Consider the following 25,479-nt stretch of genomic DNA (forward strand, 5'->3'; position numbering starts at 1 on the left):
GCCGAGACAACGGAATTAACTTTATTGGTTGTTTTTTTGCTTTCTAACTGCAGATTCAAGGTATACAACTGAACATTGCTATTTTCCTTATGAGACTTATAAATAAAAATACAAAAAATGTTCACTACAAAAAAATCTACCGTTAGTAGGATGTAAAAAATATTCTCTTTGCTATAGAAGGCACGAACTTCACTTAGTGACACATGGAGAGAAAAAAACCTGCAGCAGTATATTCTTCTTTTTTTTTTTTGTCTTTTTTTTTTTTTTTTTCCTCTGTCAGAAACACTGAAGTCTTACAAAGAAATGCATCTGAATCTACACAGGACGAAGGCAGATGCGGAGAGCTGCAACTAGGAGACACCACAACTGGTTTTTTTTTTTTTTTTTTTTTTTTTCTTTTTCTTTATTTTTCAGGAAACTTTTAGCTAACGGCATCTGTGGCTAGAGGACAGAGAGGACTCGCAAGCAGAACCGCAAGGGAGCGAACGGTGAGGGGAGAGGGAGAAAGTCGTACAAAAAATAGGAGCCGATAGATACTCTGAGAAAACCAAAGGGGAACTTGGGCACCTTCTGCGCCCGGGCTCAGAGAGGTGCTGAGGTAGACGGAACGAGGACAGCGACGGACCCGAACCACGAGCGGCAACACAGAGCAACGGGACGGGCAGGCGGGCGCTCACGACACCGACGACAAGCCAGGGGAGAGGGAGCCCGGGGCCGCGGGGCCCTGCGGGGCGCTTGGTCCTCACTGCTATGATACACATATATATACTTATATATATATGGAAGGGCGGCGGGGGCTGTGCCACGGCTCGCCACGCCACAGCAAACAGATGCGGGGCCGCACGCCCGGGGCACCGCGGCGCAGCGTGGCGGCATCGCTCTGACACCGATCCCAACGCCGTCGCAGCCGGGAGGCTGCGGCACTGAGGGAAGGAGGGAGGGAAGGAGGGAGGGGGACGGTGGGATGGGAGGAGAGGTTAAAGCAAAAAAAGCCACACGAGCTCGGCCGTGTGCTCCGTGGCGCCCAGGGCCGGCATCGCCGGTGCACCGCAGGGAGCTACCATGCGCGCGCGCCAGAAATTGCAGCAACTTTCCGTGTGAAAGAACCAGGTTTTTTTTTTTTTTTATATTTTTTTTTTCTTTTTTTTTTTTTTTTCTTAGGCACAACAATTAAACGAGCCATTCTCCGCAGTCACATCCCGGATGGTACAACAGCGGCATCCACCCTGCGCGGAGCAGCAAAGGTCACACGTGCACACAAGGCCAGACCGGGCTGTGAGGGAGGGTGCTGCTCCCGCAGCAGCATCCCTGCTCGGCACCAGGAGAGGTGGGATGGGCACCCCAAACCAAGAGAGGCCATCAGCATCCCTCCAAACCGCGTCCAGAGTCCGTCCCACTCCTCCTGACTCTTTTTACCCCCCTTTTCCCCCCCCGAACGCAGCAAAATGACAAAAAAAAGCCGCGGCTGCGAGCACCGCGCGGGATGGAAACCGCAGAGCCCACTTCTGCAACCGCAAAGGAGAAACACAACAAAAACGAACACAAGAGGTAGCTTCAGAACCGACGCCCCCGGCCCCATGGGGCCGGGCAAAAAATACCAGTTTTGGTAAGGATAATGCACAACGGGAGGCCGGCAGGGATGACGCCGCCGCGCCGCCCCTCCACCGTCAGCGCCGGGCACGCGGCTCGCGCCTTCCCAGCCACGCCGCCCCCCGTCCCCCCCAAATCAATAAAAGCTCATGAGGTCACAAAAAAACGAGGTAATTTCAAGTAAAACGTGCTAAACGCGGAAATATTCCAAAAGAAAGTTCAGAGAAACCGAACGAAAAGCAAAAAAAAGCGGCGAGCGAGGCCGCCTGCCACCGGGCACCCCTTGCTGGCGGGCTCCTGCAGCTGAGGCTGGGCAAAAAAAACCACACTCGGCACCTTCCAGGCGCTCCAAATTAGCAGGAAAAAGAGGATCCCCCCCATCCGGAGCAATGCCGCGCACCGGCGGCACCCACGCTGGCACTGGCGTCGACCGTGCGTCACCAAACCGGCTGCGTCTCACTGCGGGGGGCTTCACCCTCGCCCCCTGGGAAGGCGGGGAAGGAAGGGGAAATGCATAGAGAGGTCTTTGGTCAGGGGGAGGGCGGCAGCCGCCAGGCGCCCCTCGCGCCCGCCCGGACCCCAGGCAGCCCGGCAAGGCAGCCCGGCTCACAGCCGGTTCCCTACCCCAAACACCCTCCTCCGGCCGGGATCCCCCCCAGGGATGCCCTCGCCAAAGCGCTTACAGCTCGCCGGACGCCGGCATTCTCCCACCCGGGATGCCGCAGCCTGGGAGGGCGGGAACCCTCCCAAAATGGGGGCTGAGCCCCGCTTGGAGCCGTGCCCCACGCGTGAGCTCGGGCTCTCAGCAGGGCATCCACAGCGGGGCCTACGCAGTGATAGAGGACACCGGAAATGAAAGCCTTCCCAAAGCACTGGCCATACGCACGCTTTCGGGGCAGCGCGTCGTTCCCGCACGGTCTTCCCGGCAGCGCCGGTGGCCGGCACCAGTGGTGACGGAGGGGCCGGTCGGGGAGCGAATTCCCTGGGGGCCACGAGGGGCGAAAGCTGCCCCGCAGTGAGGGTGCAAGGGCAGCGGGCGCACGAGCAGCCGGGGAGGGGGGCGCGGATGGAGCTGGGGAAGGGGCCGGCGCATCCCCCCGCCCCGGCGCAAGCCGCAGGATCCTTCCGGCGAGAAGCAACGAACGAGAACCAAAAACAAACAAGGCCGTGGACGCTGCGGGTTCGGTGTTTTTTTTTTTGCCCAGTCCTCCGCCACTCGGCCCCGCCGCCCCTGCGCCTCCTCCCTCAGACGTAGCAGAGGTAAAGATAGGTCTTCTCTATCCGCCAGTCGGTGGGGATCTCCTCCGGCTTGTGGCCCTTCATGTGCTTCTGCATGGCGGAGAGGCTGGGGCAATACTCCAGGCAAATGGTGCACTGGTAGGGGGAAGCGCCGTTGTGGGTCCGAAGGTGTTTGATCATGGCCGAGTAGTCCCGGGAGCGCTGGTGGCACAGCTTGCACTCGAAGGGCTTCTCGCCTGCGGGAGACGGGGAGATGGGGGCGTCAGCGGGGGCTCAGGGCCTCCAGGTGGTAATTAACTGCCCGGCATCGACGCTGCCGCGGCGGGCACAGCCGATAACCGAGTAATGAACAGCAAAACCGATCTGACTATTGATCCCCTATTTACAATAGTTACACGCCGGCGCATCTGATGATTCGCTATCCCCGGCCGCCGCCCTGGTCCGCGCTGCCGGTGTCTCCGCCGGGGGACTGGTCCGGCACGGCCGGCCTCACCGGAGACACTCCCCCCCCCCACAGCACGTACCCGTGTGGACCCGGTAGTGGGTCTCCAGCTGGTGCTTGAGGCTGAACTTCTTGCCGCAGCCGTTGCACTCGTAGGGCTTCTCGCCGGTGTGGATGCGCTTGTGGCCCTTCAGCGTGCTCTCGTCCCGGAAGCAGCTGCCGCAGAACTCACACTCGTAGGGGTGGTCACCTGCAAGCACGCGCGCGCGTCAGACACACCGCCACGGCCACCGTGCCATGCCAAAACTAGCCCCCCGGCCTGGATTTAGCCCTAGCACCCGCCGCCGCCACGCCGGGGGGATGGAGCATCCCAGCCACCCCAGCACGGCGCACCGGTCCCTGCAACCCCGTGCGGTGGGGATGCTCAGGTCCGCAGCAGGCTAACGAGACCGGAGGGCGCCGTGACCCTCCCGCCACCGATTCCCAGGCTTTTCACCCGGCATCGCCAGCACAGACCTGGCCCCGGGCGTCTCCCGCGCTCCAGACCAGGCGGCTGATAAATGAACTCTGGTTCGGCACCAAAGGCAGAATGATTTGAAGGAAAGGTGAGGGCTCCAGCTACTTATTTATTACAGCCGCGAAGGCAAGGACAATAAAGATAGATTGATCGTCCGAGACTTTGTTCATGAATATTTAAATATTACTGATTTGTCTTGTCACTGTAATTACAATTTCTCTGTGCCGCATATCCTACAAGCACAGTTTATGGTAAAGAATGGCGAACTGTATTTCACTTGTCCTGCTGCAGATGTGCGGAGCTGCCAAGCGTGTAATGTTCCCCGCATTTCATACATTTTCTTCAGCTGTGAAGGCTTAAGTCATCCACAATGACCTACGTTTTTTTCATTATCCCCGTGTCAAACTGCACTCGTGCCTGGGCATAAATTGTCCTTCTTGTTATATACTCACATGCCTGTGCTTTCGCTTCCCCTTTAAAATGATATTTTACTCTCTCCCCGTGTGCCGCAGCCAAGACCTGCGGCCCCTCGCCCCCTCCCGCAGCTGCTGGCTGGGCACTGGAGGAGGAGGATGCTCGGGATGCGTTCCGGATCCCCCCTCCAAAGGCAAGGCAGGCGGCGCATGTTGGCAGCTGCCTTTCCCCTCCCCAGGCCTGATTCCCAATTATCACCTTGGTTTTCCATCCTCTGGGCAGAGATAGTGACTGTGCAGCCAGAGGCAGATGGCCTTTCCAGGTCCTCGATTGCGAGGAGAAGCCGTGTAAATGGGAGCCAGGGCTCCCAGAGCGCTCCAGCCCCGGGAGGAACGCTCGCATCCTGCACCCGTGCAGGATGAAACCATGCCGCATGATTAAACGCCCATGATCCCAGCATTTTTTCACAGCCAGGAGCTGCTAAAGCAGCAGAGGTTGGGGTGGGACACGCGCGGCCCGACCCGCAGCCCAGGTCACCGGATTACCGGCTATAAATAGCTCCAGCGCTCGGCATTAACGCGCTTATCATCAGCGCGCGACTCCCATTTCCCACATCGGGACCCCAAGCCCAAGCACACGTGTGGGTCTGGCAGCTGCCAGCCACAGCCCGGACAGAGCGACCCTCCCTGCGCGTCCCCCCAGCAGCTGCTTTGATGTCCCCTTCTGAGGCTGTATGCACGCACGGTGCTTCACAGGAGAAAGGAGAAGGGCTATCCCAGCTTGGCAGACGTTTTCCTCCCTGCCAGCCATAAAAGCGCAGACGAGGAGGGCGCACGAGCCTCTAACTTGTGTGGGCAAAGGAAGGCTGAGGAGCGCTTCACCCACGCAGCTGCAGAGACCCGTGACGAAGCTCGTCGCGTGGCTGGGACCTCTCCCCCTGCCGTCCCCTGGTCCTGCCTGGGGATGCGGGCAGAGGAGCCGAGGACACGGCGCGGGCTCTTTGAGGACACAGCGTAAGGCGGTCAAAGCCCCGCTCTCCCAGCCGGCTCTCCCGAAGCCAAGCCCTGCCCCGGTGGGCTGCGCCACTGAAGCACCAGCTACACGTCGCGCAGGTCACCCTAATCCCATTAGGGCCGAGCACCGGCTGATTATGTGCATCTACCGCCCATAAGCTGATGAAGCGGGTATGATCGCACATCCCCTAAGAAGGTCACATGTCACCTTATACCGGATCAACTTATTACACGCAGCTTTTTTTTTTTCCGTTTCGTTTTTTAAATCCCAACAACCTCAACTGCAGTTGCCTCGACACTTTTATGACAATGTCACCTTTCTTTTCCCTTTTTTTTTTTTTTTTTGGTTTGTTTTTTTGTTTTTTTTTTTTGTTACGAATGGGAAAGAAGCCTGCCCTCACCCCGAGTGGTGAGCACCCGTTGGCAGCGCCGTCATACCTGTGTGGGAGCGGAGGTGCCTCTTGAGCGCGGTGTGGCTGGGGAAGGTGCGGTTGCACTCACTGCAGATGTAGCTGCGCACCCCGGCGTGCACCTCCATGTGCTGCTGCAAGGCGCTCTGCGTCTGGAACCGCTTGCCGCACAGCAGGCAGAAAACGGCCATGTCCGTACCTGCGGGAGAGGGAGAGAGCCGACTTAGGCGCTGCCCGGCACCCCCATCCCACTGGACCACCACCCCACCAGGCGTTCGGGGTCCCCTCACTCCCACCCAGCAGCAGGGATGCTCCTGCAGCAGGAGGGACCCCAAGAGCTGCGAGGCTCTGGGTGTTGTTGGGGTCCCGGCGGCGCCACCCTGACCCTGCTGCTGGCCGAGCCGGAGGGCACGGGGGTTTTTATTGCATTGGAGGCAGCTGGAAGCCCCAACCCTGCAACGCCTAGGGCTGCCCAAATGCAAGGCAGCTGTTGGGCCATCACCACCTCCCCATGCACCTGCGAGAGCTGTCGAGCTCTCGTAAGGCCCAGGGGGAAGGGGACCCCAAGAAACACCCCAGAAAGCCGCCCCGGGGAGCAGGGGGTTGGATGCAAGAGGGTAACATGCCCACCCCTGCGATCCACAGCCCTAATACAACTGCCAGCTCCATCCTACCGACCATGGGTATAAAACCGGCTGCATCAACACAACAGCAAAAGCAGGAAAAAACCCCTAACCCCAGATGCTTATACAGCATCAATAAAAATATCAGACCTTTGTGTTATTAAACAATTTGTTTTCGTTTATGCATAGCTGATTGTTCAGAACCTATGAGTCAGTGCAAATTGTATTATGCGGGGAAATTAAGCAAATAAATGCTAGCTTTTTGGAGACATTAAAATGTGGGGACTATGGAAATAAAATTATCTAGGAAATTGTATTAGCAATTCATTAGCAGCGGCAAGATGTTCAAGGTAACCAACGGATCTGGGCTGTCTTTAGGAAGTGCAGGGGTGGGGGGGCTGCGCGACATGCTGCCAAAACCAGCCCAGGGGAACCCAGCGGCGAGGCAGAGTTGCTGGAGGGGAGCCCACCGGGACCACCGTGCCACGGGGCAGGGAAGCAGCGGGCGGCAGGCACCCGCGGCGATGGCGGCATCATGGTCCTGCCTGGCGTGCAGGCAGGTGCCAGCTAAGGATGCTCCCAGTGCAGGATGCTGGCAGCATCCTCCCGGCCAGCCCCACTCCTCCAGCCCGGGGAGCAGCCAGGTGATGGGCATCCCAGAGAGCATCTCAGGGCGCGCTGTCACCCGCCCTGGCATCGCGTGGTGGCACATGGCGGCCAGCTCTGCCCTGCGGCTCCGGGGATGCAGGAGCCGCCAGGAGGGATGCTCAGTCCCAGCCTTGGCGAGGCTGCCCAGAAACGCTCCGAAATCTGCAAAACACCCCTAGTGAAATGAGAATAAAAGCAGCAAGAGAGGCGGCTCCGCATGGGAGCTGCCTTTCTCCCTTCGCAGGGATTTATCCCGGGGGTGCATGGGCTCACGCACCCCCCACGCAGCTGCGGACAAAACGCTCCCGAGACAAAAAAAAAAAAAAAAAAAATTAGGAAAAAAAAAAAAAAAAAAGGCAGCCAGCCCCAAACGGGCCGTGCGAAGCAAATCCCAAGAGGTATGCGGCCCCACGGCCCTCGGCGGCCCCGGCGGTGACAGCAGGACGGGTCAAAGGTCCCCGGGGCTGAGCCCCCAGCGCCGTGGCCAGCTGCGGAGCGGAGGCCCCGACCGGCGGGACGCCGGCCCCGATAAATCTGCCGCCAGCAGCCCCCGCTGGGGCCGGGGACAATGGGCTCCCGTGGGGGCGGAGGGCAGGACAATGCCGCCGGGCCGGCGCGCGGGGCCGTAACAAATCCTCCCTGGCACCGTAGGGCCCTCATTTGTGAAACTAATTGGCCCCCGCTTGAAAAAAAAAAAAAAGGGCCGACTCTGGCAGCCGTGGCGATGGGGACGAGCCGCCTCGTGTGCGCACAGGGGGATACACCGGCCGGTCCATGGGGACAGTGCTGGTCCCCCCAGAGCTGGCCAGGACCCCCAAAGGGCGTTTTTTACTTTTTTTTTTTTTTTTTTAGGAAATAAATCAACACCCCAAACTGGGAGGTTGACGTGCACTGGCCCAGCTTGCGGAGGCACCTGGTGCTAGCTGCCCTCCAAGAGCAGAGCATCTGCGGGGTCTGAAGGCTGACGCCAGCCTGGCGCGGAGGCGGAGGATGCAGGAGATGGCCCTGCATCCCCGCATCGAGGCCAGTGCCCAGCAGCAGGACACGGAGGACCGAGGTCAGGCACCGCTTGTTTGCAGCCCCGTGGCTCCGCCGACATGGGTCTCCAGCAGCCGAGGACGGTGGCACCAAGCAGGGGCTCTGCCGGGCTCCATCCTGCTGTGGGTGTGCAATTAAGTTGATTTTTTTGGATTTTTTTTTAAAGCTGTACGTGCAGCCATGTCCCACCTTTGCAGAGAGGATGGGAGGTGCGAAAAAATGGGAAAGCTCACGAGAGGGTGCCTGGGGTCGCTGCCGTCCCTGCCGTAGCCAGGCTTTGGCAGCACCGGTCTTGCCACAAGGAGAGCCCCACTGGGCGACGCGGGGACACGGCCCTGGGCTCCCAGCCGGAGCAGCCCCGAGCCAGCCCTCAGCCATCGGAAGAAAAATCACCCCCGATAAAGAAACGCCGCCGCCCCAAACCAGTGAGAGACGGATTTATTCATTTCCCTGACATTTTAATGGTTTCTCCCCTTTTTGCGGGAAGATGATTACAAATTAAGCGGCATTTAAACGCTTTTTACTGTCAACAATTAAAAGGGGCGAAGGCGGGCGAGCAATTCATTCCCCGGGAAACGCGGCGGCTCTCGGCGGGCGCCGCTGGCCCTTCCCTCTACTGTACGCCGCACAATGGCCCCGAGCGCGCCATTAATTTTGCAGGACGTTCAAAAGCAAATTAAAATAAAAAAAGCCCCCGGGCACAAAGATAGATACCGAGGGAGGGGGCGGCGTAGGTCAAGCTCACGGAATTAAAGTCTTAGCAACCGGGGAGGTTTAAGTGCAGACCGTTACACCGCGTTCGGCAGCCACCTTCGCCCATCTTCCCCGCTTTTACGTATCTCTGCCAGACCCGGCGCCGTTTGCCGGCAGCCGTAAACCATTAACGGGGCGGCCATCGGTGCTGCCGTGGGGTTCAGAGGCAGAAGCCAGAGCAGACTGGGTTTCCAATGCTGTTTGGGCAAGCGCGCCGGCCCCGTCTTGCAGGGTGGTTTTAAATAGCCGGAGGTCCAAAATCTTGTTTTTAGGGGACGGATGGTTGCTGGAGGGAGGAAAAACCCTACGGCCGCGAGCCTGGAGACGCACGTCCCGGTCCTCCAGCGGCTCGATCCCAAATAAGTGCAATCGCCGGAGATGTAAAGACAAGCGAGACGCACTGCACGATAGTGAGGGGCTTTTCCGCCCCGGCCGGAGTCACGGCAAGGGATGCTGCAGGCATCACAGTGCCGAGCACGGCGCCGTCTCCCGCCCGCCGCCTCTGCGAGAGGGGGAATTACAGTAAAAACCCGCGTGGCGAGGGGCGAGGGAGGCAGGGTGGTTCGCCCCTGGGCGCCGCGAAGGAGCTGGGTGGGTTTCAGTGAAGTTCAGGATGCGGGAGGTGCGCCGGCGGGAGAAAGGCGACACGTCCCCTTTAAAAGGAAATATAATTTACAGTGTGCAGCCAGGCGGCCCATAGTTTCAATCTCGTTTACTATAGAGAAAACTCTGCTAGCTGTTCTCTATCCCACAAATCCGATTTAATCAGACAAGCCAGCCAGCGTGGCTTGAAGTAAAAACGGATAATTAGTAAACAGAGAGCTACTTCAGTGCTTCATTGGCATTCGAGCCGGGCTAGTGTGTCGCATTTAAAATGCAGTCTGATGAAGTTTACAAAATCAAACCATTTGTTACTCCTATTGAAGAGGCTTCAGGCCACTTGCAATTAAATTGGAATTAGTGCTCAGAATGAGATACAGCAAATTCATACTAAAAAGGGATCTGACTTTCAGACATTTGACTTCAAGTTTTTCCCCCCGTGCGTGTGCACGCGTGCGTGCGCGCTCCCGCCGGCCCCCCAGACCCGACTGAGCCTGGACCCCTGACGCAGGCGGGTGTAGGGCGGCCCAGGGACGCTCCGGCAGCAAGGGAGGGGGGACCAAAGGGCACCGATGCCACCGTGCCGGTGAAGCATCCTCTGTGGAGCCTCAGCTGCGGCAGCACGGCTCTGGCGGTCCCCAGGCACGCGGAGCCGACGTCGGGATGCGCAAACCAAACCCTCCCCGAATCCTCCTCTAGACGCTGCCATCTTTTCCCCGTCTCTCCTCAGAGCAGTGTTACGAGACTCGAAAAAAGAGGCAGATCTGGCTGTCCCTTGCAGCTCTAATCGACAGCATCAGAAACCTGTAATCAAAGGCTGCGGAGGGGCACACCAGGAAGGTTCTGGCGTTACAGCAGGCACGAGGGTGCGCTCGTCAAAGGATGCCGACGGAGCCTGTCGCTGCCTCTTGCTCCCACTTTAAAACCTCCAAACCCTCGCCTCGTGTCCTGCAAATTCGGGGTCTTCAACGAGACTCACTCCTCCTTCAATCTTCGTATTTAACGTCATTTCTTACGTGCTGCACGTGCCAAAGAGGCACACTAACATCACCTCTGTCAGCGAGGCAGACAGCTCTGAAACGTTCTGGCCGCGCGAAGCAGGAGCCCAAGGCCCGTTGGCTCTCCCGAGATGAGATTTCAGGGACGTTTGACGTTTTTTTGTCAGCGTGTCAAGGGCTCCCTACCAGCCTCCACCTCCCGGACAATGCTGCTGGCTGCAGCTGCAGGGGAGGCTGCAGGCTGCTGGCGTGCATGAAAAGCAGCTTTAGGGGAGGGCAGCATTTTTAGCATCCTTGGGGCCGCCGAGGCAAGCGGATAGAAGCGTTGGCGACTGCAGCCCAGGAGCTGCAGGTAGCCATCCTTTCCAGCCCTGCCTGCGGGAAAGCAGGCAGAGAGGCGGCAGCAGCGCCGGCAAGGGGTGCATCGCCTGGAGCATCCACCCCCGGAGCATCTCCACGCCCAGGCGGCAGCGCTCGGCCCATCACTGCCGTTACACATCTCTGCCGGCTTCAGCAGAGGCGTGGGATGCCCACTGCGGAGGGTGCAGGCTGGGCCCCTCGCTGCCCGGCAGCAGATGCCCCTGACGGAGGCAGCGGCTGGGCAGGCGATGGCCGCCCTGCTCGGACGATGCGTGTAAGGATAGGACTGAGAACCATCAGAGCCGGCGGGACTTAAGCACGTACTTAAGGTGCCGGGCTCAGCTCGATGCCGAGGGTTCCCCGGGGCTGCGTAGGGAGGAAAGGCAGCCGCCACGCACGTCCTGCTGGCATCAAGCCGAGGAGGAGGATGGGTGATGAAGGACAGGCAGAAGCAGCGGGCACCGGCAGGGTCCTGGGGGTGCCAGACCACAGCACCGGCACCGAGGTTGCATTTTGCCCTGGTGGATGTGCGCTGCTTGGGGTAAGAAGATTAACCCAGTTTCAGGGTCTGTTTTCGGGATTGTTACGAAACCAAAAGCAGTGTTTTTGGTGGCAGCACCCAAGCAAACCCGCAGGGCGGAGCGACGGAGCCCTTCCCTGAATGCTGCTGTTGGGCTACACGACGCCTGCACACATACACGTGGACGCACGGGTTTTTAAGGGTGTCACGCTGGGATGGCAGAGTCAGCCCTTCTCAACTCGCCGGCCGCTCTGGTGTGGCACCGGAGCAAAAGTGCTATTGAGGGGTTACGGTGGCACCCGTTACCATGCTGGCTGCTCGGTTGGAGCCCAACAGCCCCTACAACCTTCACGGTTAAGTAGAAAGAGGGGGGAAAAAGCCCCGGATGATAAACGCACGAGATGTGCGCATTTTGTGCCGGAGTCACCAAATCATCCTGGTTTCAAAGGCTGCCTCCGGACTCCACGGCTCGGCTTCCACGCTAATTAACATCTTTATGGAAGGCAACTTCTCCCAAGGGGGCATTTGTTTGATTATTATTATTATTTACTCAGAGATAGCACAGCTTTCTTCCCAACTTTAACCGACTACGGGAAATTAATTCTTAAAAAGCAGCCGGCGCCGCCTGCTCTTCTGCTGCTGGTTTTCCTCCAGGGGTGGCTGGATGCGGCCGCCCCGGCTGCAACAGGAGGGCAGGGCATGCCCCCTCCCCAGCACTGCCCGCTGCCTCAGCACCCGCTCGCCTTTCCACCAACGCCTAGAAAAACTCAAGCGTTTCAGAGCAGATGTACCACATTGACCTTGCAAACACAGGGGATTAAACCCCCCCCCCCCCCCCTCAAAGCTCAGTGCTTCATTTTGTGCTCCGGTAGCGATGCACAGGGCTGCTTCCCCACCCGGCCGCAGCTCTCCCCATCGCCCAGGGCGGGATGCACGTGGAGGATGCTCGAAACGTGGGCACCCGCAGCGAGCCGGGGGAGTGGGCAGCAAGCCCTGAGCTGCGGCTCTGGCACGGGTAGCTCGCGCCCGCCAGGGGTGATTTATTCCGGGGGCCATCTGGACCCGGGGGACAATGCGGTCCCGCGTCCCAGTGACCCGGCGCATTAGTCACACCCTCCCCACTCGACCTCTCCATCTCCCTTTGAGCGCATTGGGACGAGAGCATCCCCTTCTCGCCTCCCTTTCGGGGGGCCCTTTGCTCCCCCCGGTCCCATCAGCAGCACCTCGCCCCTTTCCCTGCCGCCCCGCATCTCCATCACCGTCACCACCACCACCACCACCACCACCACCATCATCATCACCTTCCTTCATTGCGCTTTTCTGCGATTGCTCAGGCAAGAACGATTACGAGGGAGAGCGAGCGGGGAGGGAAAGAGCCCAGTGACTATTAGCGGCGGCGGCTTTATGGCAACAGGCACACAACTCATTCGTTTCATGTTTCGTGGAATATAAAAGCGCCGAAACATTTTAATTTTAAATTCTTATCATTGAATTTACTGCTTTTCTCTCGCAATGATTTGTGTTGCTTTTTAATTTTTACAGTCTCTACAGAAGCCAGATGCTACCGCCTAGGGCCAAAATAATAAAAACCCGCCGCAGTCGCGAGTTACAGAACAAAAAGGAAACGCGCGGCTGACAGAAGTTAATATCTCAATTTAACAGTGCTGCTCTGCTAATGATCCTTTGATATGTGTTTATTTAGAAAGGTCTGATCTTGACCTTGAAAGCAAACTAAACCGCAAAGTCTTTATGAGAGGAGAGAAAGACTTTATTTATAGACTGGCTTTGCGTCAATCACGGCGGCAGCTGGACCCGCGCTGGGTGAAGCGCTGCCAGGCAGCCCACGGGTCCAAACAGGGCGTTGATCGAGGGACGCATTTTGGTGGGGGGGGAGGATCGGCCGCTGAGGAGGACTGCGGCACGTCCCCCCATCTCCAGGGTAGGATGCTGAGCCCACGCACGGAGACCTGCCTGCAAACCGAGGGATGCGGGCAGCTCCTTGCCCGCGAGGGATGCTCCCCGGGGGACAGCACTGGTCCAGGCGTGCCCCTGTCACCAGCGCAGGGGACAAGCCACCCCGGAGCATCTCCTGCCCAAGCTCTCTTCCCCAGCATGTGGGGAGAGCCGCCTTCGCCCTCCGGCTGCTGCAGCATCCAGCCACATCCTGCCCTCCCTGAACGTGGTCCCCAGGCTTTGGCAGGAAGGGGCACGCTCAGCATCACCCAAACCTGCACCGACAGGGTATGAACAGGTTTTCCTCTTGCAGAAACTGAGTGTTGCGCAAACCTCGTGTTTGGAAACGAGAATCAGATGAAGTTTGTTGGGGCCAATCCCATTATACTGCATTTCCACCTCCCGGCTGGGGGAGGTGAGAGTTTCCCAAGCTCCTAACACCGCGTGAGCCTGGGAACGCGCTGCGGAGGCCTCGCACCTACGGTGCGCTGCGCTTCCGAGCCCGATTTCTGTTTTTTTAGGCCAAACAGTTGAAGATGTTTGCTAACCCTAAAACCTTCTGGCCGAAGCCGGAGGCATGCCCTCCTTGCAGAGCTGTGCTCCCCAAAGCCTTTTGTTGTACTGAATATCTATGAAAATAGATCAATATATATCAAAAACGTTCAGGCAGCCAAAAATGCAGCGCACCCATGGGGACAATCTTCCCTTTTCAGCACCCATGACGCATTTTGGTACCAATGAGCTTACGGTCACGGTAAGGCCGGTAATACCAGGAATGTGATGACCTGCTCCGGGGAGCTGGGATGGGAGGGTGCGGGTCGGCGGTGCTTGCATCCTGCTGCCGCTGAACAAAGCCAGCGGGAGACAGAGGCCGTCACAAAAGGCCTCTCTGCACGTCGGCAGGAGGGATAAACGCCACCGTCGAGCCCCGTCTGCCCATGCAGCTGAGAGGGGAGAGCTGGGCGATATCGCACCCTTGCAAACGCGTCTACATTTAGATCCCCGAAGGAGCCAGTGACAGTAATTCAGCCTTAAGACAGGTGTGAAAAACAGTACACTCGGAGCCGGAAGAAACTCCTCCCGGGAAGGGAAAAAGTAAGTAGGAGTGGGGGGATGCAGTTTTCCTCAGCAGCGACAAAGTGGGCCCTGGAGACGGCATGGTGCTGGCAGGCAGGGATGACGCTCGGGGATGCTGGCACTGCTGAACTAAGTGCGTCCGGACGTTCCTCGTGCACCTGAACTCCCTCGCTCCCCATCATCCTTGGGAAAAACAGATGTTCAGCTCCTTCAGCCCCTAAAGGTATGGATGGAAAAGCTGCCTGCCCTCCTGGCAAAACAAACATTGCTTGACCAAAACGCATTAATCTGTTCGGTATCAGGGTATCTCTGTGCAGCACCTCCCCCGGGTGCCACTTTACCCTAAGCCTGTCCCATGGCTCTCCATCATGGAGAATGCCAGATCCACCCCTGCCATTCCCAAGGAAGCCGCATGTTGCAGAACCATCCCTGCCCTTCCCGAGGACAAGCATTTCCCTAGGGCAACCGGAGGCAAATTGTGGCGGTGTTTCTGGCCACCACATCAGAAAGGAAGCTGTCATCTACCCGCTTAGTCGTCGTCACTGTGCCGGCTTCCCAGCTTTCCTCTTCCTGGTCGGAATTTGGAGTGAAACCAGCTGAAAAAATAATGACTTTCTGTCGAAAACCTAGCGTATTTTTCCCACTGTGTTCCAAACGATAGTTAAACTACTGTGTTAGAAACCGCTCCGCCTTTAAACAAAGAGCTTCAGCAAGGAGATAAAACCCTCACCCAGTGTTTCTGGTCCTCTGAGAGCCACCCCCAGGGTCTTTTTGGCCAACGATCCTCCACCATGAGTGTTTGCCAACCAGCACATCGTGGTGGGTGTGTGCTTTGCCCTGCCAGGAGGGTTTTAGGGGACAGCAGACGACGTCCGTGGTCAGGGGTGTTACGAACTGCCCTCCGTGGTGCCCCTGCACTCGCCTACGGGGCTGCAGCATCCCACCCCACGGGAGACCGCTGTGACCACGGCCACCATCAGCATCACCACCGCCCTCAGCACCATCGCCGTCATCCCACCCGGCACAGAGCAGCGCCTGCCTGTCGCCCACCCGTGCCGCTCCTGGATCTCTCCCGGCTGGGGTGGTACCACCCTGGCATCCTCCGGCCCCGTGGAGATGCTGGGGAGCCCCGGTTCGGGTCCTGGCCGACGAAACGACCCTTTTGGTGGTGTGGGCAGCCATCCCCGGCAGAGTACGGCCAGTGGAGCGACCGGCTGCCACGAGGCACAAAGCCGGGATTCGCAGCATCCGCTTATTATTCCTGCACCCCCATCATTAAAAAAAAAAAAGAGAAAAGATGAAAAGGCCCTCTTGGTAAACCCGTGGAGACGCAAAAGGGTACCGAGAGCAGCCTCTCCCCCATTTCTTGTGGGTTTTTTTTTTTTTTGTAAAGCGGGGAGACGCGAATCCCGGGGGACAAAAGTAACTGCTAAGGTAAGTTAAACCTTGTCGAGATGAACTTTCCTGCTACTTTTAATTAAAAGTTCTTTGGAATTAAAAAGGACACTATTCAGGAAAGGCTGAAAAAAAAAATTCATTGACACCAGCCCGCCCCCCTCCCCTTTTTCCCAAGGAAAAGAAAAAGCTGTTTTTGTGTGTCTGCTCACCCAGCCCGCACTGTACAAAAGGAAGCGGATTTGCAGCAAGACACATGAGATGACCCCCTGACCCCGAGCCGCTGAAAAGTCCTCAATGGCATAAATACCAGATAATCAATCACATACCAGGAGGGCCGGTCCCCCTGCCCTCGCCCCCGCCGCCGGGTTTATGAGAGATGCACTGTAAACGGACACCGGCTCCTGACGGGAGGCCCCTCTCGGCATTCCTCCACCGGACCAGGAGAGCCCGGCCGCCTCCTCGCCCACGTTTCATCCCTATTTTATAAAGCCCCGGCACGGCAGCGCCGAGCATCCCCAGGCTCGCCCGAGAGCGCGATAGCCAGGAGTGCATTTTCTTGCCTGCTCCAGAGCAAAATGAGGAGCAAAGGGGTACAGAGGCATCTCTTTGTGCTCCAGAGCGACGGCCGAGCATCCTCCAAGCCATCACAGGCGGGTGCGTGGCTGGGGCCGAGGCGGGTGTGCAGAAACCGGGAAGAAACCAGCCCCATCTAGAGAAAGCTCAGCTTTTTTTGGGGGGGGTTCACTTGCTTTTTGAAGCCTTCGCAGGTTCTAGCAGAGACCGTACCACGCTGGTTTCCCTTACGGGGGCTCTGACAAGCATCTTGAAGGCGAGCAGAGGGCTGCCAAGTCCCCCCGTGCTCCAGGGGCAACAATGGCTGTTAGAGCTTTCAAGGGAGGAAAGAAAAAAAAAAAATTTGCTGAGATACTGCGCTGGTTCGGTTAAATGGGGAGCCACTCGGCAACTAAATTTGATAATGCTTTTGTCCGCGGGTCAGAGGTTAAATATGTTCACACTAATCCCCTTCATCTAGAATTAAAGGACAAGAAAGATTTCTCCGTAGCTTAGCGAGAGGGCTTTTCTCATCGCGCTTTAAATAGTATTTGCACAGGAAAATTAAAGGCCGACCATTGGCCGCTGGTTTTGGCCGCGGCCGCGTGCGTCTGCCACGTTTCCATCTCCGGGCTTGTTTTTGGCGAATCTGCCTGTTCGCACGAAGCCTGACCTCATTGCGCTTCCCGACTGAGCCCACCTTGAAGTGCGGGGAATTCTTCCTGCCGCTTGCTGTAAAGGTGGAAAAAGCAGCCACGGCTCGGGAGGCAGGGAGATTCCCGGTTCCAGGAATGCGCGCCGGGACTCAGATTTCAAGTGCTGTCACAGGACATTACTGTCAGACAAAGGGGCTCTGTGCTGAGCCCCCCAGGACCTGCCGCCCCGAGACCCTGCCGAAGCCGGGGCCGGCGGCACACACCGCCTGGCCAGGGCCGGTGCTAACGAGCCGCCGCCCCCACTCCGCGCGCTTGCCGGTGAGCTCCCGGCACGCTGCGGCCGCACGCCGTGCTCGGAGGTGGCAGGGGGCAACCCGGCAGAGGCAGCACGGCTGCCTGCACCATGAATTACACTCCCAAACGACGGAGGCTTCCGAAAGGAAGCGTGAACTGTCCCAGCCCTCGTTTTTATAGAAAGAAACCCACTTTCCTTTGAAGATGCCGGCTTGCATGGGAAGAGCGCTCGGGCTACAAGCTGGGAAGCACAGGAGAGGCGACGGGCGCTAGCTGAACACGCCTGCTTGTCCTTCCCTCCGGTTGTACCGTGTTCAGGCCTTCAAGTCCAAACTTGGCCACGAGGCTATTTAAAAAACTCAAGGCTTTGCATTTTGCATGTGTTCGGATTGCTGTTTCGCCCTTCCTCAGCTCATCATTTTTGTTTCGTTCTGCCACAGCCAAAGGTCGGAGGGACCGAGTCCCGCTCCCTGTCAAGCAGCCAAAATTAAGCACGGAGTTATGTTTTCCAAGGTTCTTTTAAATATGTTTATGGGCGATGCCGCACAAAAGATGCTGTGCCTGCGCATGGCACAGCTGGCTCCAGTCGGATGCCTGTACCCAAAAATGTCACAGCAGCCACGAAAGCATCTTTGCCGTCGGCTTTTTGCATTTTCAGTTGCTACTGAAGCCATAAAGCCCCGGAGGTGCCTCTGGCAGCAGCTCCCCCAACCCCAAATCCAATTCTCCCAGCTTGGCTAAGGATTCCCACTGGGCACTGCCAGCATTTGAAGGTGCCAGAAAAAATGTCTTTACACTCTCCTTGTGCAACGGTTAACCAGATTTGCTTCCTAAGCTCAGGAGTCATGGTTTGAAGCCAGCACCGATTTCCTCTGTTCTGGTGCATCACGGGGCACTCCTGCCTCCTCAAGATGAACGGTGATCCCAGCACCCGAACCAAAGCCCATCTCAGCCCCGCATCTGCTGCTCACAGCCTCTGGCAGAAGCGTTAGGGCACGGCACCATGCCGGAGGAGCGCACAGGGGCTTTCCCAGCACTTCCATACCTGAGCATCCAAAATTCACACTCGAATCCAACAGAAAATCTGCAAAGCATCATCTGGGCGTCACCGCACAGCGTCGCCTGTGCTCCCTCCCCCAGCCAGGACCGTGGAACCGAAGCGAGAACTGGGGGAGTGATAATTACCTCTAAGCGTACTTAATACTACAGTGCATTATCTCTAGCTATGGAGAAAAATGCTATCCGGCAGTATTTCCCCCAGAAGCCTCATCGAGCTGCTCTCTGAAAACTCTCAGGAGTCCCGTGAAACGGTAATAGAAAGTCACAGGCAGCCTGGGAAGACGTCGGGTTGGATTCGGTGAGGAAGCGTGCTGGCGGCTCGCAGCTGGGCAGCGCTCCGATCAAGCCGTGGGAGAGGATGCAGCGAGATGAGTCAAGAATTGCAACCCCCGAAACCAAGTCGCCCGCTGCCGAAGCATGGACGTTGCAGACAGCTGTTGGCGGCAAGTGCCACCACCAAGGCAACCCCCAGCTGTCGGCGGAGTCAGAGAAGCATTCTGGCGGAGAGCCGGCTCGCCCTTGGCTCGTGGCACCGCACTGAGCGTAAGGCAAACTTGCGTGTTATGTTCCGCTTGCTCAAAATCCTTCATTTCCAACACCGAAAAAAATCGCATGACGTACGTCTATAGCGTCACTGGTATTTTTTAGATGGGTACCATTTTGAGGCAGAGAAAGTGAAGCGAAGAAAAGGAGATAAGACAAATTGGTAATCAAGTGGACTAAATGTATATTTGCCAAGAGCAGAGACGGCGCGTGCCCGTGTGACAGCGCAGCTCTGGTGCGGTCCCCCCCTGCACCTCCTCCAGGCTCCCATGCATCCCCCTTGCAAACCCAAGCCAATAACGGGGTCGCTGGGATGCTCTTCCACAGAAAAATGCCAAGTGCTCTGGCATTTTAAAAAAAAAAGTAAGAAAAAAAAAATCACTGTGTACCTCAGTGTGCGTTTAGAACGGGAGCAGAAATTTTTATGGGGGGAAAAAAGTGGTTAAAGCCCTGCCAAGACAGAGAGGAAGGCTGAGCTTCCCGAGCAGCCACTGAGCGACACTTTCCATAGGACCCAGCGTGGGGGCATCCCACCGCCACCAACGCCTCGTCTCCCGGGTTCTTGCTCTCATGCGCCGGATTTTTCTCCCTTTGTACCTCTGGTTATACCGCACGACTGTTTTGAATCTCTAAAATAATGTGACAAGTTAATGATGGCACAATTATCTAAATGTTTAACAGACATGTTATCTAAGTGAATCGGATTGAGATTCCATCCCGCTGACAATAAACATCAATGGGAGAGCAGAAAGTGATAGGCAAATTATCGCCAACCCTGCAATTTCAATGCTATTAAATTTGGAGGAATAACAGCCCTGAGGCCTGTAAACTCTGAATAAAATAGACCCTTGTGTTTGGCCAACTATTAAATCAAAACGCTACCAACATCCCAGCAACAACAAAAAAAAGACAAAAAAAAGGGGGGGGGGGGTGAAGATTTATAGCTTTTCAATTTTCAGTTACACATTGGTTTTATGAACTCTTTTCTGCTCCTTGTGTCCCAGTGCCGGCATCCCCAGCCGGGGGGATGCGAGGGATGTAGGCAGGGGGTGCGGGCAGGCAACACGGGCAGGGGAGGGCGAAGGCTCCCAGGCATCCTCCACAGAGCGGCCGGGGGCACGCTGACCCCACAAATCAAAGAGCCAACTACGTGCCAAAGCAAATACATTCTATATTAGGTGTCGAGCATGCCCACGTGAAATTGGGTCAGGAGTAAGTCTGTGCTGGCCCGCTGACTGACACCGGCCGCCCAGCGCGTACAACCTCGCGCGCGTTAATTGCCTTGGCACACGGGAGGAAACTTTAGACGAGTCACCTCTGATATTTATAAAAGTCGGCGGTGAGCCCGAACCCCATTAGCACGAACACCAGCCGTGCGAGCATCCCGAGCCCCACTGGCGCTTGCTGGGGGTACTCAGGCTGTCTTCTCAATGCATTTTGTTTTTTCCTCTACATTTTAGGAGAAGGGTAAGGAATTTTCCACGCTCTCCCCCTGGTGTGGCACCAAGCTTGTGCTGCTGGAAGATGAGCCAAAACAGTTGCTGCTTTTCCTATTGCCGCGGGACGGGGGCCAAGGACAGCGAACACCCGGAGAGGGCGTCTCAGTCCCGCGTCGATGGGGCTGTACGCAGCACATAGCCAGCTCTGTGCTTACAAGCAGAAACTATTTTTCCTTTCTTGATCCTTATTTTTTGCCTTGCCTCAGAAAGCAGGGCGTAGGTTTTCTGCTGTAGGACACGGACAGCGTTTGTTGCAGCACATGTACAACAGGCTGGCTTCCTATTTCGCACTGCCATTCGGAGGGGCAGTGAGGGCAATGGGAAAAAAAAATAAGTGAGATAAAGGGGATCCTGGATCCTGACTGTTCACCCGAGAAAACAGGCCCCTATGCTGAAAAGAAACCCTGAGAACCCTTTATCTTGGCCATCCGCTGCAAAAAAAAAGCGCTCTGCAGCTGCAGGTCATCTGGACAAGCAGCGACTGTTTGCAGATAGGTCCCGCATCCTCTCCTAAACACCGTGTTTTTGAGCAAAGTGGGTACATTTGGCCGGCCTCTACCAGATGCACCCTGCTTGGTTTTTGATGCCGTCCTTGAAGGAATCTACCCGCATCTCTACCAAAAAGGGCTATTTTTTTGCCTGGGAGGTTGGAAGGTCTTTTGCCAACTAACGTGCCGTTAAGGGCAAAGGGAGGACGCCCCCAAGAAAAACCCGCTCTGGGAGATGCCGTTATTTGGGAACGGGGTTAATTATAGCGAGGTCGAGGGAGGGATGCTTTCCGTGCCAAGACAGAGCTCTCTGCGTGCCACCCGAGGAGAGGAAGCGATTCATTTCGTCCGCCCTGGCCATCCAGCCCCTCTCCGCCACGTAACCGAGCTGCCTGTGTTTACAGCTGGAGGTGGCGATGATAAACCCGCTCCGCTTGGGTCACCGCGTCCCCTGCGCTCCGTTTTCCTGTTGCCCTTTGAGCTTTGGCATGGTCCAGCCCCCAGGTTTCAGCAACCAAAGGGGCTTTAATCCCCGCAGAAGCATCAAGGTCGTTAGCAAAACCATGTAGCTGCTCTGCATCTGTGGGACGGTTTTGGGTGCGGGCGTCATTAAAGAGCTGCTCAACAGCACCCGCTCCCCATGTCACACCCAGGGTTCTGGAGCCCTGGGTACTGAGGGGAGCCGGGCTCCCTCTGACCGGCCCAGGATGTTCAACAGCTCCGGGAAATATAAGGAAATGGGGAGCTAGCTGCTGTTTGCTCGGCCGCCTTTAACTCCCTGCCTGGGCTTGGGTCGCTCATCCCTGAGCAAAGTCAGTCCCTTTGGCTTGCTGGCTGCCCCATCATAGCCTTTTCCTCCTCCTTAACCTACAGCACACATGGTTTTTAAAAAGACCCTGAACTGCAAAGCGCAGCCTCCAGCCGTATGACTCTGGATAAGGGGGGCAATTACTTTACAATTTACGAACTGGTGCTCGGCCAGCACAGCTCCCAGATCAGATGACGGCCGGAGCTATTCCCGCCCGGTGACACAGCACTTTGCATCGCCAGTCGGTCCCCAAACCCCCGGTGTGAAGCCGGCTGGGCTCTCTGTGCCAGCCCAGCCGCCTTACCACTTCTGAGTGCAAACTCAGCCATCAGTGGCATTTATGAGGGTTTTCAGCACTGAAAGACGAGCCTGTGCTCAGTTAAACTGCTCCCGATATAGCACGGGGAGGAGCGGGTGCTTTGCCCTGCTCCAGCCTGGTTTTGGGGGTTTGAAAGGCTCCACCTGGGACCGCCCGGCCGTGAATTCCCCCATGCCCCGTAGCAAACCCTTCCTGGGCAAGGCGGCCTTTGCAAGATGCATAAAGAGCTCCTTGTGCTCCCTGACGGCGGCTACGCCGAAGGACTGGGAAGCGCAGTAGCAGAAACGTGGCAGAAGCCAACTGCTGAGAGCTGTTTGGAAAGGGCCGATGTTTTGCTCGCACAGGGAACAAATTACCTCGCATTTGCTGCGCCATCGTTTCCCACGTGCATACGTTAACGCTGAGCAATAAACGCCACGGCGCTGTGTGAACCAGTGCCTCATACCCACGTTTAGTGGAAGAGGAGCTGGGGCTACCTTGCTCCTGCAAAGCACGGGCACCAAGCCACTGAATTAATTGGCTGAGCAGCAGAGCCAGGCAAGGCTCGCCCATGGCACCCACTCCAGTCGGGGTTTTAAACCTGTATGAGCACAGGGGAAAGAGGTTTTCCGTGCACAGCTGGGTCCAGCCCTCCCCGAAGCCCCATCCTCAGGTCCTGGGTCCCGGAGCATCCTTTCCTACGAGCAGCTGCACATCCGCTGCACAGCCCTATCATCCAGCAGACGCTCGCAGCCGTGCACCCACCTTGCGGGAGCGCGACAAAACCTCCCCAGTGCTCCAGACGCAACGTGTTTGTTCCTATTAATGGTCTGAAAAACGGCAACAGACCTATCAGCATGGGCTGATTCGTAACTCATCACTCGTAGGCTCCCGAGCAGCCGAACGCTCCTGAGAAGAGTATTTATCCATTGGGAAGCTTCTCTTAAACCCGAACGGTAGCCAAGTGCCGTCACGCTGGTCAAACTTTGTTGCCTGTGGCTTGAGAAACCAAGGGTGACCAGTGAGCGGTGCAAGGATGCTCGGTTTAACCACAGAGACAGGTTGTGCTCCTCCTTCCACCAACAGCACCGTTACAAGCTCAGCAAAACCAGACCAAACTAAGTCAGCAGCAAATACCCAAAACCAAAAGCCATTTGGGGAGGTTTCCCTTGCAAACGCCACACGCAGATTTCAACACAAGTACAAAACCGTTTCCAATTAAGAGTTCAGCAGAAAATGCAGCCAACTTACCTTAATCAAATTAAAGTCAAGAAATGGACCTGGGCAGGCCGGAAGCAGGAACCACAAAGGGTTAAGCTCTCCATTGGGCAAAAGGTTACAAAGGCAGCCGAAATATTAAACTCACGCCTAAGTGAAGGACGAAAAGGGAGGGCCACATACCGGTGTGCGTCTGCCTGTGCGTCTCCAGGGCGTCTTCCTTCGAGAACTGGGCGCCGCACTGATCGCACACCAGGGCTTTGGCGCCCGCTGGGGAGAGAAAGGGGAGAGGAGGGTTATTTGAGGGATGCCCGCCCAAACCTGCGTGGGGGATGTGGCTGGGGCCACTGCCATCGTTCAAACTGCCGGGCCTGTGCAATGGAGGGGTTTCGTATTTTAAATCCCCAGCAGAGCCGCAAAAAGCAGCGCCTTGCTTAACCCCGTGGTCCCACTCCTTGCACATAACAGCACAATGCACAATAAAGAGTTGCTTGCCAGGAAGAAATTAAATATTTGGGTTTTTTTTTTACAAAAAAAAAAATCATTAAACGTCAATGCGTTTCATTAGCGTTGTAACCGATCTAATTGTAATTGGTTTCCTGCCCCTTCCCGTCGCAGCCGCCGTTGCCGGTACCCGAGGATGCATCTGGTCAGAGATGTGGCCGAAACGGTGCGATTGAGCGAGAAGCTCAGAGGCGTCTTCGACTTTTGGAGATAGATGTCGTATTGGGGGGGAATTCTTAGAAAATCACTATCAACGTGTGCCGCTAGTTCGGGACGAGAAGAAAAACAGGATGCCCAGCAGCAGCTAAGTAACTTCCAGATACAAAGAGATTAGCGATACACACCACGTCTGAAGCGTTGCTGCTGGGACAAAGCTGCGGACCCATTTCTTAGATTTCGAGGTTTGATTCATCTGTTGTGAGGAGCTGAGCGCAACAGAGCAGCCTTCGAGGCGGGGGGTATCGCTCCGCAGCATGCCGTGCCGCCCGTTTCCAGGGGTCCAGGCAGCATCTCCCATCCCCTTCCCGCCCTTCCCTGAGCCCCCCGCCCCCCAACACGATGAGATTTGGAGAAAGGTGCGCAGAAAAGGTGACGGGGAAAGAGGGAGGCATCACGAGATGCATTAAAAAGAGAATTCCTTCGCCTTTAAATTGTCTCAGTAACGGCTGGCTCGCAGGCAGAAATATTTGGCAGCGGCGAAATTAAAAGTGATAAATTTTCTCGCCAAGCGTTGATCGATAATAGAGGTCTCATCTGTTAATCAATACGACAGTCTGCCTGTTTACTGTGCATACGTTGTTCTCCGCCACCCTCGCCATGATGTCAAGTTTGCATTCAAAACAACCCCAGTGTGCACGGGCCACACGGCCGCTCGCGAAGGGATCAGTACAAAAACCAGGGCTTTGGGGCACTGGGGCAGCTCCCCCTGCACATGCTGCTGGCCGAAAGGGCGCATGCCCGGGGCGCTTTCGGGGATGCGGAGTATCTCACGGGCGCGGATGCTGCCGGCGGTCCCCTCCTGTCACCCAGGGCGGGGAGAGGAGCGCGGCGTAAAGGGCGCCAAGAGCGCCCGGGACGGGAAGAAGCTGCCGGAGCGGCGGGGGGACGGGGATCGATAGGGCAGCAGCCGCGGGCTGCCCTCCGCTCGGCATGCCGGCGCGGGTGATGCGCAGCCGGCAGTTGCCAAGGCAATGACTCTCCGTCTCCACTCGAAGCTTTTCTGGCCCCACCGCTGCGAACCGCGATCCACGAGGATACAGCAGCCCACCGCCGCAACAGGTCCTTCCCAGGCAGAGCAGCCTGCCGGCGCTTGCCCCCTCCCCGCTGCGATGCACCGGTGACGCCGGGGGGAATGCTGTGCTTGGAGCGGGGGGCTCACCCCATCCACGGGCTGGGGCGTGCCAGGGTCGTGCCAAACACGGGCTTTGCTTTTTCTTCCCCCGTTTCTGCACGGGGCAAGGGGGGATGACGCACGGGCCGGTGCCCCACGCCCCCCGAGAGGCAAGTGTGGGCCCGGCCGGGGCCGGAGGGGCAGCGGGGGCCCGCAGAGCGGCCCTGCGGAGACACAGCGAGGAAAGGCGAAGGCGGCCAGCATCTGGCCGGGGGGCGGGCGGAGAGGGGGGGGGGGGGGGGACAGAAAAAATTCCTGGCGAGGCGAAAATAAACAGGGCGAACGCCGGGAGGAGCTGGGCGCGCTCGCTTACATAAGGAAGCACAGCGTGTACCAAAACAGCGGACCCAAAAAAAGCCGGAGCTGTCAGAACAATGAGTACAGACGAGGGGCATTTTACAGCAGGCGCTGCCGTACAGTTTTATTTACAGTACCTCTTATCAGCGCGGGAACAGCACGCCGCCTGCCAATTTCCAAAGGCCAGGACTGCGTGTTCTTTCCCTCAAGTAGATGTGTACTCCAGGCGGGGGAATTTTTTTCTTTTTTTTTTTTTCTCATCAGCAAAACAAAAACTGAT

At 57.1% G+C, this 25,479-nt stretch overlaps 1 protein-coding gene across 1 annotated transcript in view; it reads right to left on the minus strand.

Moving 5' to 3' along the window:
* The window catches only part of ZBTB16 (zinc finger and BTB domain containing 16), a 64,841-nt gene continuing 39,362 nt past the window's right edge, over positions 1 to 25,479 (minus strand). The window contains 4 exon segments of the mRNA XM_030023633.1: positions 1 to 3,065; positions 3,354 to 3,521; positions 5,654 to 5,824; positions 23,192 to 23,278. Of these exon segments, the coding sequence (XP_029879493.1) occupies positions 2,836 to 3,065; positions 3,354 to 3,521; positions 5,654 to 5,824; positions 23,192 to 23,278 (656 nt within the window). The 3' untranslated portion in view covers positions 1 to 2,835.

This window comes from Aquila chrysaetos, chromosome 8, assembly GCF_900496995.4.
Source record: "Aquila chrysaetos chrysaetos chromosome 8, bAquChr1.4, whole genome shotgun sequence".
Taxonomy (NCBI): domain Eukaryota; kingdom Metazoa; phylum Chordata; class Aves; order Accipitriformes; family Accipitridae; genus Aquila; species Aquila chrysaetos.